At 33.9% G+C, this 17,697-nt stretch overlaps 1 protein-coding gene across 3 annotated transcripts in view; it reads right to left on the reverse strand.

Annotated features, from left to right (window-relative positions):
- FBXL17 (F-box and leucine rich repeat protein 17) overlaps window positions 1-17,697 on the reverse strand; it is a 513,353-nt gene that overhangs the window by 371,967 nt on the left and 123,689 nt on the right. For all 3 annotated transcript variants that reach the window (XM_020968827.2, XM_020968828.2, XM_078153081.1), the window contains exon 5: window positions 5,669-5,776. In XM_020968827.2, coding sequence (XP_020824486.1) covers window positions 5,669-5,776 — 108 coding nt within the window. The remainder of the gene's footprint in view (window positions 1-5,668; window positions 5,777-17,697) is intronic.

Below are 17,697 nucleotides of genomic sequence, written 5' to 3' on the forward strand. Positions count from 1 at the left end.
TGCCTATAAAGTAGGTTTTCTTTATAATTATAAAATATTTTGGTTTTTTAGTACCTATCATTGTATTATAGCTACATAATTTAATATAATTTAATATAATAAAAAATTTTTTTCTTTGAAAGGTACAGTTGAGAGTTCCTAAATACTGGAATCTCCTGCAATATTAGAAAATCACGGAGTTGAGGAAAGATCACTATACAAGTAGGTAACAGATGAAGATTTAATCATAGGACCATACAGAAATAGCTAGAAGAGATCTCAGAAGTCATCCAGGCAAATCTCCTAATGAAAATAAGGAGGTTAAATGACTTGCCAAAGGTAATGCAGGTAGTGAGTTTCAGAGGTGGGACTTGAATGCAGGTCCTCCAACTCCAAAATATGTGTTCTTTCCCCTGTACCACACTGCCTCCCATTCCTAGCTGCGTGAAAGAGGACTGACTTTCCTCTGCAGATCTTGATTTCTTTATTTCTCCGTTTCTGTCTAGCTCTAAAGTTCTAAGATTCTAGGATTGGAAATGCTTGTAGGGCTGCAGGATAGAGATCAGGATAATTAATAAAGTGGAGTTGGGAAAATGCAGGAAAGTAAAGAAGAAAATAGAGAAGCAGGCTAATTAGAACAAAAGCAAATCAAGTGCCTCAATCTAATAATTACTCAAACTTATTAAATGTCAACTACATATATGGCACTGCACACATATAAAAAGTATCTTGCTATTTCTATTTAAATGAAATTTAAAAGCAATTTTGTTGTCTGGTCAGTACCTGTGACATCTGTGTGGGAATGTCTAGGAGATATCTGGAAATACAGGGTGACAGTGATTATAACTAGAGAGAGAGTTTTGGGAGTTATCTATTTGTTCACAGGTGCCAAATGAAGCAGTGGATTTTGTGGCAATGGGTTGCCTTAAGAGGTAAGGGTTCTTCCCTCTTAATTGTACTGTGTAGACTAAGGCTAAATGATGAGGGAGATTATAAAGAGAATTCTCGATCAGATACAGGGTGAAGTAGATGGAAAGTTCCTTCTAACCCTGAGATTCTATAACTTTGGTACAGGCTACTTAAACCGCTATATTAACTAGATGCTATTTACATGACCAGCCACCTTTTGTCTGTAGCTTCTCCCACAATTACAGAAAGAATGCTTCCTTCCTTTGGTCTACTGATAATAAAGTCTTTGGGAACTGAAAAACCAAGAAAGTTCTTATTTATTCTCCAGTCTATACAGAAATAGGAAGAGAAGGTAATGAATAAGTTAGCTTCATAATTCATGATTTTATATTTGTTACATTTACCTGGATTTAGAATAAGACTTATTCTTATTATAATCTAATATAGTCTTATTATTCTTATATTCTTATTATAATAAGAAGGCTGAATGCCATCTCTTCATTATTTAATAACTATGTGATTTGGGACAAGTCAGTTAACAACTCCGAGCCTGCCTCAATTTCCTGAACTATAAAATAAGCTAGGTTTGGACTATGTGATTTCAGGTCTGTTCTATTTCTAAATCAATATTCCTATAATTCTATGATCCCTACAGAAATTGTCTCCTTAAGTTTTATTTTTAAACTGTGTTTCAGAATTAGTAAATTAAAATTCTTATGGTATTAAATATTAATTTTAATTAATGCCTCATTCAGAGGAAAAATACTGAAAACAAAAGTTTTTGTTTTAATTCAATAATTTAAATGTCTTTGATAGTGGATTTAGTCTTCCTAATATACCACTGCAAAAATATACAAGAAACAATGGCTGATAAGTTAAATTGCAGATGGCTCACCCCAGTAAACTGAATAACCTAATTATGGATCATTTTTCTGGTATATTATAAAATAATAAAAATATAAAAATCAATATTGCAATGCATTTTTATGCATATTTTATATTAAAAAAGCAAAACTTATTTCTACATCTGAGTGGGAAAGAAACTATATTAATGTTAAAATAAAAGAAATGAACTTTGGTAAAAACTAATAAGACTACTGATTTAAATCATTTTAGAACTGATTTAATTAAACACAAACTGAGATTATTAAAATTAAAGAATCCATAACATTCCTGAAGCTGGACCTCCAGAAACATTTTATATGATCTTAAATTTTAGGGGATTTATGATTGCATGGACTTGCTTACTTAATTGGTTATTTGCATTTATGAAACTTTTAAAGAGTGAATTTAAATAAACAGTATTTCTTTTAGTACCAACAACAAAATCAACAACAAGTTTTTATTATGTGCCTACTATGTTCCACATACTGTGATAATAACTAGGGGTAGAAACAAAGGCAAAAAGGATTGTAGAGGTTAACTGAATATGGAGATGATGTGGTTGGACTTGTACTTTAGAAGATTATTTGACATTGATACTCACTAGCTCCCATGGGTTTAACTGCCATAATTATCTTTATGCAGGCACCTCAAAAATCTATATACTGAGCCCTATTCTTTCTTCTAAGTTTCAGGCCCACATCACCAAATACCTTTTGGACATATCAAATTCAATCTGCCCAAAACAGAACTAACAATAACAACAAATAGCATTTATATCACTGGGGGGGGGGGGATATTAGGGTTAAGTGACTTGCACAGGGTCACACAGCTAGTAAGTGTCAAGTGTCTGAGGCTGGATTTGAATTCAAGTCCTCCTAACTCCAGTGCTCTACTGTACCACCTAGCTGCCCCATATCACTCTTTAAAGGTTTGCAAAGCACCTTACAAATGTTATCTTAATTAATCCTCACAACAACCATTGGAGGTAAATGCTATTTTAATTCCCATTTTCTAGATAAGAAAACTAAGGCAGAAAGAGATGAACTCCTCATTTCTCTCCCAAACAGAACCCTTTTCCAAACTTCCCTGTTTCTGTCAAAGACACCACCATTCCTCTCAGGTTTTTAATATTAGCATCCTCTTTCTCACTATTTCTTAATCCAAACACCCAAGAAGTTTCCAAATCTTGCTGTTTCTGCCTCAATAATCTGTCACATCCAAACTTCTTTCTAGTCAGACAGTTGCCACTTTATTTCAGGTCCTCATCACCTTTGGCCTCAATTATTGCAATAACATCCAATTAGTTTCCCTGCTTCAAGTCACTCCCTACTCCAATCTACCCCCTGCCCCTCATAGCTGCCAAATAGATTTTCCTTAAGTGAAGATATGACCATGTCATTCCCCTACTCAATCAACTCCAATGACTCCCTATTGCCTCCAGGATTAAATACGAACTCCTCTATAACTTTAAAAGTGCTTTACAACTTGGACTCAATTTATCTTTTCTGCCTCATTGGACATTACTTACCCTCCTCCCCCACTGGGAAATCCCTCAAAACCAGGCTTTTTCCCTGTTTCTCAAAAATGGCACTCCATTTCCCACCTCTATGTCTTTGTACTAGACATTTCTCACGCTTGGAACGTATTTCCTCAACATGTCTACCTCACAAATTTTTTTTCTCCTCAGTCAATCAATAAACATTTATTAAGCAATTACCATGTGTCAGACACTGGGTTAAGTAATGAGGACACAAAGAGTCACAAAAGAAATACTCTCCCCTCAAGGGGCTCGCAGCATGAAATAAATATCAGTCTCCACCTTCTCAATGAAACCTTTCTGGATTCCCACTCCCCCTCCCAGCCCTCCCTGAAACTGCCCCACCCCCTGCCCTGGCAACTGATATTGCCCTTCATCCTTAACTACAATGAATTAAACAACCTAGAATTGTATTTATTTCCTTTATTTATTATATATATAGGATGATATATATGTTCCTTGATAATGCAACCTCCTTGTGATTAGGAATTATTTTATTCTCTGTACTTCTATCCCCACCTGGCATATAACGGGTGCTTTAAAAATGTTTGTTGAGGTTAAATAGATAATAATTAGTGATGAGGAAAATTTACAGAGAAACTTTCACCAGGCATAGGTTTTCCTAATATTTATCAAAGAGATGTACCATATGACTGCTCCAAGGTCTGTTTTAAACACATTATTTACAGATTCATAGAATGTTACAATCAGGGGGGAACTAAAAGATGGTATAGCTGAACTGTTATCTCCTCCCACCAAAAAAAAAACTTTACATATCAAGAAACAGACCCACAAACATTAATTTTCTAAAGTCTCATAACTAGTTATGGCAAAGCTGGGATCAAGATGCAGGAAAGAAAGGGATTTTTTTTAAGTCATGAAAGACTTTTAGATTATTAAACCTCTGAGGGCTAAAGTATGAACTTATTGCCTGATTTTTAACCAGAAGAAACAGATAAACTAGATGGGAGCATCCTTGCATCCTTTCCACCTTAAAAATGTTACTCTATTCTTTTGTCTGAACATAGGTGACTAAGATAGGAACTCATACTATGACATGAGTCATTCTTACTGTAGCAAGCATTGGGACTGCTTAAACCTTTGTGATTTCCTTTGATATGAATCCCAATATACTCCTTTCCCAATTGGAAGAAGCCAACAAAAACTATTTCTAATTTTCAGGTGAATTTTCCCAACAAAGTTTTTCTGGCACTGCTCTAAGAGTCTTCTCCTCCTCCAAAAGGTAACTGCTATACAAGCGACTGCTTCTCTAGGACAGAATAACATGGTTCATATGCCCACTACAGAATCTTTCAAATACAGCAGAACAGGGATTATCAATTGAAATTCGATTCTTAGCTCCTAAGGTAATGTGCTTAATTGTGTTAGATTCTAGATTCTATGCTAGCAACTACTATTACACTGAAGAAAAATTAAACTTCAACTTTAGACTTCCTACAAATTGAAGGTACATTCTTCAAGGGACACTTTTTCCATTAGAAAAGGTGAGAAATATTTTTAAATATTTTAGTGCACATTAAACTTGGCCCTGTGTCATTATTCTATAAAACAGAAAAGGTGACACCAAAAGCATGGACTACAGAGAGATGCATGTTTCTGAGCTTGCTAAGGCATGACATCTGTGTTTACAATGCATGTGCATGTACTTGCTGAACCTGTTCTGACTTCACAGATCTGGTACTGGGGCTTAATTCTTTCCCTAAGTACATTTGTCAATTTGAGCGTTTGAGGTTTATATGTCTACCCTGATCATGCAAAATGATTAAGTAACCAATGTCTACTTCATTTCAGGATATACAGCTAATCTAAATGACAATCAAATGGCCATTTAAACTTAAATCTTCCTGATAACCACTTGGAAAATACATAAAATTCTCATTTATCTTCATTTTTCAAAGTATACAAGTCACACTATCATAATTATATCTTTACTAACATCCTACTTTGGATGACTGATCAAGTCAGGAGGGGACACTGTCCTCAAAGCCTAGGACACCACAGTGCAAGGTTTGGCAGGTGCTACCAAGCTGGCCCCACTTGATGCACTGTGTGCCAGTTATCTGACAACCAGCTAGCTAAGTTCAGAGAGATTTATTACCCTAGTCTGGTCAAGGGTAATTTTTTTTTTACCACAACAGTTCTCAAAGACTATCTATTAAAGAGAGAGAAGGGGAGAAATCAACTCAAAATCTTACAAAAGTGAATGCTGAAAACTAAAAATAACAATTTTAAAAAGGAAAAAAAAAGATTCCCATGTATACTAGTTAATTTGATGCTACTGAAGTCAAGAACTTGAGTGACAATCACTGATGGCAAATACACAGCAACTGCACCTACCTTCGTTAGATGAATGACTCCTTTTGAGGTAACGGAACAGCCCATAAAACCAACATACTGTAGCTCAGGACAGTGTTCAGCAAAAGCTTTTACTGACTGATCTGTCACCTGTGTGAAAAATATAGAAGTTATTACAGATGACATTCTAAGGTGCTCAGTACAATAAACTATAACAACTACTGATCATCAGTGGTGATGTTTGGATTCAATGCAAAGAACTAAAAACTAAGACGGGAAGGGTGAAGGGTACCTATCATTTGGGAAATGGCTGAACAAAATATGGATTATGGTATATGAACAAAATATAGTACCATATGCATATGGCAAGTAGTATATAAACAAAATATGGTACATGAAAATAATTTTGGGCTATAAGAAATTATGTCAGGAATATTTTCAGAGAAACCTTGGAAGACATGTGTGAAATGATATAGAGTAAAGAAAGCAGAACTAGCAGAATAATTTCTATAACAACAATACTGTAAAGGCAACTTTGAAAGGCTTAAGAGCTCTGAATAATGCAATAACCAACCACAATTACAGAGGATTCACAGTGAAACATACTACCTACCTCCTGACAGGTAATGGTCTTAAGGGCCAAACGGAGATATTTATTTTTTTGGACATGGCCAAAGCAAGAATTAGTTTTGGTTGACAATGCAATTTTTACAAGAGTTTTAATTATCCTTCACCAACCACCAGTTGGAGGGAAAAAACTGAAAAAAAATTAAAATTGTAAAAATACTCTATGACTATAAATACCAAACCGTCATAAGTCTGAAGTTTTGTTTTGAAGATATATTTTAAGCTGTCTCTGTAAAGCCTACATCAGAAATAATTATTAGCTTATAGGCATCTTGTATGCAAATATGCTTTTTACACATTCAAGAAAAGACCATTCTTCAACACCAGAAATTCAGACAACTATTTTGGATGTTTAAAATGCTTCCATGTCACTCTTTTTTCTTTGTTTTCTAAGCCATTCTACCCCTAAACTCGGATCACCAACCCCACCATCTCATCTTGTAACATATTAAAGCAAAACAATTTCCCAGATTGGGCATGTCTGAAAATGCAAGTCATATTCTGAATCTTTAGTCTATCATCTCTCTATCAGGAGGTGCTTAACATGTTTCATTGGCAGTTCTCTGGAATAGTCATTGGTCATTGTTATATAACACAATTTTATTAATGTTAGAGACATTATTTAAATGAACACTATGGAAAAGTCAGGAATTCCAATAACAGCATATATTTTATTAAATTAAACTAATTTTGTTAGACATTTTAAATTCTACAAATTAAATATTTTACCATAATACAGCAACACAACAAGGATCTATGATTTCACTTCACCAGTGAGGAACACAACCCACCTTTAACTTAATAAATAAGTCATAAAGAGCCTTCTGAAGACTACAAAAATTAAGTTACTTGCCCAAAGTCACACAAACTATAAATACCAGGGACAGTATTTGACCCCAGGTATTCCTGTGTTGCACTCTATTCACCTTGCCATGTTATCTGTCATAAAAATATATGGATTAAATAGTCATATAAAGTATCCAACAGTAGTATTGCACTATAATTTTTGGAAATTTTAAATAATAAAAACATAGAACTCAAGAATTGTTACAGACCTTATGAGATCATCACCTAGTCCAACTCTTTTATTGTCTAGATTAAGAAACTGAGACCTAGTTACGTGGTCAGAATGACATGAGTAATAAATGGAGGACTTTTACCCACAAGATTTATCTCTCACTACAATATATAAACACAGAATCATGCTTTGTAATACTCCTGACCAGAAGATCACAGATCTAGCGCTGGAAAGGTCCTCTGAGCCCATCCTGTCCAACTGCCTCATTTTACATATGAGGAAACTGAGGCCTAGGGAAATTAAATGATGTGACCTATCACTGAGGAGGAATTTATACAAAATCCTCTAAATATAGAACGGGTATTCTTTACACTGTTCCAAAGCACCATAAAGTTTTGCAAGAACTGTGCCTTTGGCTGAAAAACTAGGCATAGTACTTTTAATCTATGCAACACACAGCATATGAAAGAGCTTGATTCACATCTATAATGTTTCAGGAGCACTGCGAATATGAATAATTCTACACAAAAATACTACAAATGACAGCCTACCACCAGGGGATGCACAAAAACGAGGGCAAAAATAACCTGCAATAGGGTCTTATGTTCATGAAATGTTTTGAACACAGGTTTTTAATATTTTAATAGTAATGAATATTTTCTATGCTGAATATATGAAATTTTCACAAAAGCAGATGAATATTTTTCCAAATTTGAACTTTAATCACAAATGAAATAACATAATCAGTTGTAAAAGTAAACAAATACATGCTCTATATGGAAACAGAATATTTCAGTACTCTTTAAACAAACCTCAAGACAAATTAAAATTAAATTATACTTTTTCAGCATGTCAAAGTGTCTCCATAGCTTACCAAGCACCAACCTTCACAGCTGATAAGAAATCCTATTTCCCAAGTTAATGAAGAGGAAGATTTCTTACTTTTTATCCTCTCACAGAGAAACCTTTTACAGTTATATCTGTATACCACACAAGCACTTTAACACCATGTAAGCACTTCAACTAATTTCTCGGTGTCCATAATGGACAGTTATAAATTATGCTCCTTTACAAAAAAGTAACATCCATGTGCAGCTGACTATACTGTGCCAAGATTAGTATTCATTTATCTTTCTCAAAGACATTACATATATTTCAGAATCCATTTGAAAGAAAAAAAATTATTTAAAGTTTTCTTAATCATAACTATCCAAGTCTACCTTAAAATCCTGAGTAACTATTAAACCTTAGGAAGGCATAAGAAAGGTATATAGTACAGAAGAGCATTTTGGGATGATTATATACATACACACACACACACATACATACATACATACATATATACACAAATACATATATACATACATGCATACATATACACACATACATATATACATACATACATATATATATATACACATATGTACATAATTAAATTTTATTTATTTAAAACACTTGTTTCCCTCCTTCTCTCACCACCCCACACTAGAGAAGGTCACCATTTGACATAGATATGTATATGCAAAAAATCATACTGTGCATACTTCTATTTATCAGTTCTTTCTCTGGTGGTTGATAACATCTTCCTTCATAGGTTCTCTGTAGTTGATCTGAATATTTATAATACACAGAACAGTTAAGTTGTTTGCAGTTAATCTTCAAACAATATTGCTGTTACTGGATACAATGTTCTCTTGGTTCTGCTCATTTCATTCTTCATTATTTCATACAAGTCTTTCCATGTGTTTTTTTTTTAAATCAACTTGCTTATTTTTTCTTTTGCCCCCACAAAGAGGTTGCTATAAATTTTAGAACATGCAGGTTCTTTTCCTTTTCCCCTGATCAATTTGGAAAATAAGCCTAATAGTGGTAGTACTAGGTATACACAGTTATGTAACTTTGGGGGCATAATTCCAGATCTGCCCTCCAAAATGGTAGGATCAGTTCACAGTTCCAACACAGTGTATCAGTGTCCCAGGTGTGATACAACTACCACAAAAAGTTTAGTAAAAAACAAATGATACAGTGCAAAGAAATATGTTTATTCATTTTTAGGAAACTATTTATTTGTTCCTTTGAATCACAATAGAATATTTTTGTGTAAGACCCAAGTATACATATGCAGCATGATAGAAAGGAGTCAACCAGTAACAAGCAGATATATTTTATTAATTAAAACAGGAATTTTTAAAGTGGTCATTTGATTTGTAATTCATAAAAAGAGAACAGTCCTATTCTATATTGTTAGGGAGAGTACCTTTTTTTCCATCATTTTTGTCAGTCACCTGGAAGACTTAATGGACTCACCCACAGAACAGAAGCAGATAGCAGAATGGATTAAAAATCAGAATCCCTGTTTACAAAAAAAAAAAACATTTGAAGCCTAGAGACACAGAGAGAGTAAAAGTAAAAGGCTAGAGCAAAATCTATTATGCTTCAGCAGAAGGGAAAAAAAAAAGCAGGGGTAGCAATCATAGTGGTGGACAAAGCAAAAGCAAAAATAGATTTAATTACCATTGACAATGAAGTAATAGTAATACTAAATATATAAGCAACAAATGGTATAGCATCCAAATTCCTAAAGAAGATCAATGAGATACAGATGGAAATAGACACTGAAACTGTACTAATGGGGAACCTCTATTTTCTCCTCTCAAAACTAGATAAATCTAACCACAAAAATGAACAATAAAGAAGTTAAGGAAAGGAATAGAATTTTAGAAAAGTTAGATATGATAACCCTCTGGAGGAAACTGAATGGAGTTGAAAAAGAATATAGCATTTTTCTCAATGCTATAAGGTACCTCCACAAAAATTGAGCATGTATTGGGCATAAAAACTTCACAATCAAATGTACAAAGGCAGAAATACTAAATGCATCCTTTTCAGATGAAAATGCAATAAAAATTACATTCAGTAAAGGGAAGTGGAAAGATAGATTGAAAATTAATTTGAAATGAAATAATCCAATACTAAAGAATAAGTAGATAAAAGGAAAAACATCATAGAAACAATCAATAATTTCATTAAAGAGAATGACAACATACCAAAATGGGATACAGCCAAAGTAATAATTTGGGGAAAATTTATATCTCTAAACACTTACATCAATAAAATAGAGGAATAAATCAATGAATTGGGCAAGCAACTAAAAAAAACTGGAAAAAGAAAAAATTTTAATGAAACCCCAAATTGGAAATCCTAAAAATCAAAGGAGGGATTAGTAAAACTGAAAGTAAGAAAACCATTGGACTAACAAATAAAATTAGAAACTGGTTTTATAAAAAAAATAATAAAATAGATAAACCATTGGCTAATTTGATTTTAAAAAGGAAAGAAGAAAACCAAAATACCAGTATCAAAACTGAAAGGGGTGAATTCCCCACTAATGAAGAGGAAATTAAAACAATTATTTGAGTTATTTTGCTCAATTATGTGCCAATAAATCTGACAGTCTAAATCAAATGGATGAATATTTGCAAAAATATAAATTGCCCAGATTAATAGAAAATACAATACTTAAATAATCCAACCTTAGATAAAGAAATTGAACAAGCCATCAATGAGTTTCCTAAGAAAAAATCCCCAAGGCCAGATGGATGCACAAGCGAATTCTACCAAACATTTAAAGAGCAATTAATTCCAATACTATGTAAACTATTTGGAAAAATAGGGAAAGAAGGAATCCTATCAAGTTCCTTTTATAACGCAACTATGGTGCTGACACCTAAACCAGAAAGAACAAAAACAGAAAAAGAAAACTACAGTCCAATTTCCCTAAGCAATATTGATGCAAAAAATTTAAATAAGACGCTAGCAAAGCAATTATAGCAATATATCATAAAGTTCATATACTATGACCAGGTGGGATTTATACCAGGAATGCAGGGCTGGTTCAATATTGGGGAAACTATCAGCATAACTGACCATATTAATAACAAAACCAACAAAATCATATAATTTATCTCAATAAATACAGAAAAGGCTTTTGGCAAAATACAGCACCCATTCTTATTAAAAACACTACAGAACATTGGAATAAATGGAGCTTTCCTTAAAATGATAAGTAGTATTTATCTAAAACCATCAGCAAGCATCATCTGTAACAGGATAAACTAGAATCCTTCCCAATAAAATCAGAAATGAAGTAAGAATGCCCATTATTATCACTATTATTCAATATTGTACTAGGAATGTTAGCTATAACAATAAGAGAAACTGAAGGAATCAAAACAGGCAATGAGGAAACAAAGCTACCACTCTGCAGATAATATTATTTTATACTTAGTGAATCCTAGAAAATCAACTAAAAAACTAGTAGAATATGATTTGTACGTGAACTACAAAAAGTATGGCCTCTGAAAAAACTAATATATATCAAAATATTTAATATAACACTTTTTGTGGTGGTTAAAAACTGGAATCAAAATGGATGTTTATTGGTTGGGGAAGAGAACTATAAACTGTGACATATTAACGGAATGAATATTATTGAACCATTAAAATGACAAATATAAGGAATCATAAGAATATTGGGTCTTTGGATAAATGGATGTAGAATAAATATATATGAGCACAATATGCACAATGGCCACCATAGTACAAAAGAAAACAATACTAAAAGGCATTGGAGCTCAAATCAATAAAATAACCGATCTTGAGTCACAGAATCATGGATCTAGAGACGGATGAGACCTTAGAGCCTGTCGATTTTGCATAAGAGGAAAATGAGCCCAGCAAAGCTAAGGGACTTGCCCATGCGCCATACATGTAGGAAGTATCAAGAACAGGAGGTGAACTAGGTACACAAGGAAACACTGTGGACCAAATAAAGGAGCGAAGTTATGGCATAATTTGTCAGACAAGGCCAATGTGCCAATATGTTTTACTTAACTGCTCTTTAGTATGAGGAAGGGTTGTGGATAGTGGGTATTTCAATTTAACCAATCAACAGACTTTTATTAAGTGTCTACTATATACCAGGCACTGTGGTAGTAATTTTTTTAAAGCATAAATAAAACGTGACAAAAATGTTTAAGTACTACCTCTAAGTAACATTTTTTCAAACATTTCTTTCTAAACAATCCAAATTAAATCTACTTTTCTGAGAATCTAAATAGATGTCATCTTATATTACAGAAGAAAGTAAATTAAAAGACAGAATTTTTTTATCAATTTATATCACAAAAACTCAGAATATAAGATTTAAACACAGAAACTTGATGATAGTCACAAGACTAAATAAATACACTCAGGATTTCATTTTAGAAGGGAACTCTCAAATGTTGAGATAGCATCACGATGTTCATGGAATAGAAATGCAAGCTGTGCTTTTGCCAAGCTTAAATGTTCTATAATTACCATACATTCATTCATGCAATAAGCATTTAAGTGCCTACTATGTGCCAGGCTCTGCAACTACAAGATAGACAGATAGATACATATGTATGTATGTATGTATGTATGTATGTATATGTGTATGTGTGGGTATAGATAGACAGATAGATAGATATCTATATCTATATCTACATCTATATATACAGAGAGAGAGAGAGAGAAATGGTCTCTGTCCACAAAGAGATTAAATTCTAATAGAAGAAAACATGTACAGATATGGTATGCTTTGGCTAGGCTCTATTACAACCAGTACAAGTCCCAGCTGTACACACAGAATCAGAATGAGAAGATAATATAAGGGCACTAGTGCAATTGAATTTTAATTATGTGGAAGCAGGAATGCAAGAAAGAGTGTAGTATTAAGAGCATGCTTACATAAATAACATGTTTGGACAACAGCCTTAGCAGCAATACCCTGAAGTGCAAACTAGAATTTGAAGGTGATAAAAGAAGTCTGGAGGAAGAAGGTCATTGTTTCCCCATTCTTCCTCACATTCCCAAAGGCTGCTATCAGTAGGCTCTTTCTTGAGGTGAGTCTCTGTGAAGAATATGGAAGCATTATGAAGCGACATTCAAGCTTTCTTTGGGTATCCCACAATGCCTATGTGAAGGTAATCTTCTAAGATAACAATCAACAGATAATGGTAAATTGTTGCCCAAGTGTTCATTCTTGCCAAATCCTTCAGCAACCAGGCAAATGACATTATCTTTTATCGATAGAGATTGTGAAGCAATGTCCTCAGAAATGTATATCAAGAAGAGTAAACTTTGAGTGTTATATTCCCAAACTGGCAAGAAAAAGACTAGAAATGGCACTTTTAAATTACATAGATAAAATAAAGTTGCATTTGTTAGAAGTTATATTCAAAGTTAGTGACAGGCCTAATGCCAGCAACCTATTAGTTCATGTTTGATTAGGACAAAAATGAGGCATCCATATGGCAATGAACAGTTAACAAAAGGTTTACTTTGCCCTAACACAGCAAGGATATGTAACAAGGATACAGTAGCACTTACACTTCTTACAGTAGCTTTAATAGATTCAGCCTTCCTCACCTCCTTATGGAAATGCATCTGAGCATCAGGGTAGAGCAAAGTAAATCTCTTGATCTCAGACTATTTATGCCTTTAGGTGACTAATAAACTGCATTAATGGAGGCAAGGACCAATCAGGTCCCAGGTACAGCTCTGTTTCCTTTTAGGGAAAACCAATCCATCTTGTAAGAGGTAAGAGGAAGGCATGGAACTAATCCATAATGTGGAGAAACAGTGGCAGATATTAGTGCTATCACTTGAGTAATTGGGGGAGTGGGATAATTTTTTTGTCCTTTTACCTTTTCCCCCTTTGTACTGCCCATGCTTGGCCTGTCCAGTAAAAGGCCTAAAAGCAATTAAATGGTGCAGGATCATATCTGTAACAGAGGTGTCAAACACACCACCCAAAGGCCACATATAGCCCACAACATTCCGAAGTGCAACCTGGATCAGATTAAAATATAAGTGAAAAACAGTCAATGTAAATAGAAATACAACAAAAATATAATGTTAATATGGGGTTTTCTAAGTCAATATGAGGCCCACAGAAATCCTTATATATGCTTTAGTGGCCCTGTTTTCATTTGATACCACTAGCACTAGTGCTCTAGAATTCCTTAGGACCTTGCTACCACAAGGTGGTATGTGATAGGATTGTTATCTACCATCATTTCCCTAATGGGTTAGACCTATGCCTCTCCTATCCTTCCTTCTCTCCTCCCCCAATAAGGACTAGTTTTCCCTAAAAGGACGAAAAACTATCCTTGCGACCTGACTGGCTCCTGCCTTCACTGATCTAGCTTTCTTTTCATCCAAGGCCATAAAAAGTCCCATCGAATGGAACTCAGTCCTCCCATATTTGGTAGGTGCCCTAGACCACATATGTCCAACACCCTGTGGGGCTGCCCAGATCTATTTGTATAAAAAGGCAATGTTTTCTGTGCTATTTTCAAATAAACCTGTTTTGCTAATTGTACCTATAAGTGTCTCATTTTATCCCCACATTAAATCTCAAGTAACAGGGTGCTAGCATGAAGCCCACCCCTAACATAGTGTTAAAAATGTTTTTGTTTCAAAAAGTTTGGGATCATTTAAAGTGCTGCAGAATTTTTCAAATGTAACCCAAATTCTAATTGCAATCCTATCCGTCGATTCAGTTCTAGGCCTAGCTCACTGCCCATCTTCAGGGCTTGTCTAAGACATATGTTTTAGCTCAAAGGCTATCTATCTAGATGCAAATCACAGTCTAAACAATAGGCATTCTTTCATATGGGTGTCATTTAAATTTCTGGTTTATTCCTTGTCCAACCTACTAACCTGCAGGGTCAGAAAATTGATGATATATAGGCATATTTATATGACTATGAGGAGATATTAATAATCAACCTGGCTCCCTTACCCTTATTGTTGAATTACTTCCATACCAATTTTGTAATACAGGATGAATTTAACACCTAAGCAAGAGAAATATAAGAACCTAGTGATTTTTAGCATCAAGTTATCTTTACTTTTAATTGTCTTGTACCTTGAGCTCCATTTTAATTGAATTCATACTTTATCTCCAATGACTAAGTACCTACTTTAAGTACTATTTGACTCTACCTTTTCCATCCTTTCTGGATACCTACTTAAATTTCTGAATACTGAAGTTTACAAGGCTACCATGATGCTGCATTTCATCTGTCTTCTAGGACTAAACATCAACTGTCTGCCTGATGGTTTATCAGTGTTTCTTAAACTGTATATGGGGTTACAACCCATAGTAAGATGTGCTAAAGGGGTCTCGAGTGGAAAAAGTTTAAGAAGCCCTGGTCTAAATAGCTGTGTTACCTCTTGCAAAAATCCTTCAACATTCTTCCTACCTGCTTATACTTCCTCTTTAATTCATGGTTGAGGGTCTTCCATAACTGTCTCTTCTATGCAAATGTTAGAACACCTTGGTATGAACCATCCTGTCACCATTCTACCCTAGATATTGACAAGAATGTTAAGATAATAATACAATTGTGACTGCCAAGCATGTTCTTAATCTACAAACTTTATAAAGCAGCTAGATGGCTCAATACATATAGTATGTTGGAACTGGAATTAGGAAGTTCTGAGTTCAGATCCAGGCTCAGATACTTACAAGCTATATGACCTTATGCAAATCACTCTTTTCTTTTCTGTAAAACAGGGATAATAGCACCCACATCTCATAAGATTGTTATGAAAATCAATGTGCTTTGTGAACCTGAAACCACTATATAAATGCAAGCTAAAAATGGCATAGGAAACTTAAATTCTATACCTTCAACATTTTAAAATCAAATAGTTGCTAAATAAGAATTTTTGATGATGATATAAACAATTGTTGTTGTTTTTTAAATCAAGTTTCCTACAAGAGTTCTACCAAAATTACATAGGCCCTCTTCTACAGTGCCTGCTGAACTATTACTGTGATGATTCATTTCATAGTGCCAAGTCTGTGATTTCAGTGACCCTGTGTTATAATGTATATAAGAATTCTGCTTCTTAGAATTTTATGATTTTCAAGAGTGTCACCTCAGGGAATGTAAATGAAGGGTTGCTATAAAATGCATATAAGCATAACACACATTAATATACAGCTACATTAAAAATTAAGAATTTTCTCCCTTTGCTATGATCTTTCGTATCTTGGCAATTTATTCCATCTCCACTAAAGAATCTGGACTAACATTTCTATGCAGAATCTCAAGGGAAAAAGCCATAAAAACATTCATAAGGCCTTTGATCCTCAACCTGGGAAGATAACCTAAGGCCTTTCTCCTGGCACTGTCCAGGAAATTTAAGAGGAAAAAACCCTGGGAAGTTTCATGCCTTTATCAAGTGGCAAGTATCTTATATTAATTGCTTCTTATTCTTATTTTCTTGTTGTTGTTACTTTCTTTTCATCCCTAAAGCAGCTAAGGAAATTGGCAGTGAAGAATAACTTTTAATAAATCTTACTAAGCCTTCCATGGATTTCTTTGTCCCCTCTACAGGCAGATGAATAAGCAAATTCTCCATATAACAAGAAAGCTCTGGTGATAAAAATGTCAAACACAGGGGATAAATACATGCATGTGGATATATACAATAACATTTTTATTGTTTATCCCTTGTTGACATAACGTATCGTTTCCCAATGCAATAGGGAGCACTAGTACTTGGACACAAACCTATCAAGTTTTGTTGTTTTGACAAAAGTAAGCATATTCAAATTTGCTCTATGCTAGCCAGTCAGAACATTCCATCACTATGATTTCCCAAATAATTTATGCTTAAGGTTTTATCATAGAGCAAATTTGAATATCCTATGCTCTAAAATGGATTCTGATTGGCTTGATTTTTTAATTATTTCTATAGACTTTTCTTTATAAGATTAAATACAATTATATAACTAAGCATTCTAGAGTTACATGGAATTGAAATGTCTACAAATTATCGATGTTTTCCTATTTATTCCCACAAAGGCCCTGATGGGTGATTTTTAGAAGAAAAAACTTTAAGTTTAATGCTTTTAGCCTATCAATTATTGAGTTTTATAGCTTGCTCCAACTGCAATTAGAATATGTTATACTCCTAATAAAGCTGAATTAAAATGGTTTAAGTAATTTTTTGTGCTGCCTTTGTGACGAGTCACTTAACCTCTATAGGTCTCAGTTTCTTCATATGTAAGAGGAAGATGGACTAAGTGACCTCTAAGGTCCCTTCTAGCTGTAAATCAATGCTTTTTTCAAAAAAATGTACAAGATTTGTTCCCTTAAAAAGTCTAACTGCAAAAATTCAACCAATATATGTAATACCTTGTACACAACAGGCAAACAATAGATATTTGTTTCATCAATGAAATTAAAATTAGATACAGAGTGACCTCAGAAGTATCTTATGGAGACTAACAGATAGATACATTCTATTCTAGTGATTTCTTGAGGCAAAGAACCATGGTTCAGACCCTTTATAAATTTAATAATATGTTGAAATGAACTGT

This window comes from Phascolarctos cinereus, unplaced genomic scaffold (genome assembly GCF_003287225.1).
Source record: "Phascolarctos cinereus isolate Bilbo 61053 unplaced genomic scaffold, phaCin_HiC Scaffold_4;HRSCAF=312, whole genome shotgun sequence".
In the NCBI taxonomy this organism is placed as follows: Eukaryota; Metazoa; Chordata; class Mammalia; order Diprotodontia; family Phascolarctidae; genus Phascolarctos; species Phascolarctos cinereus.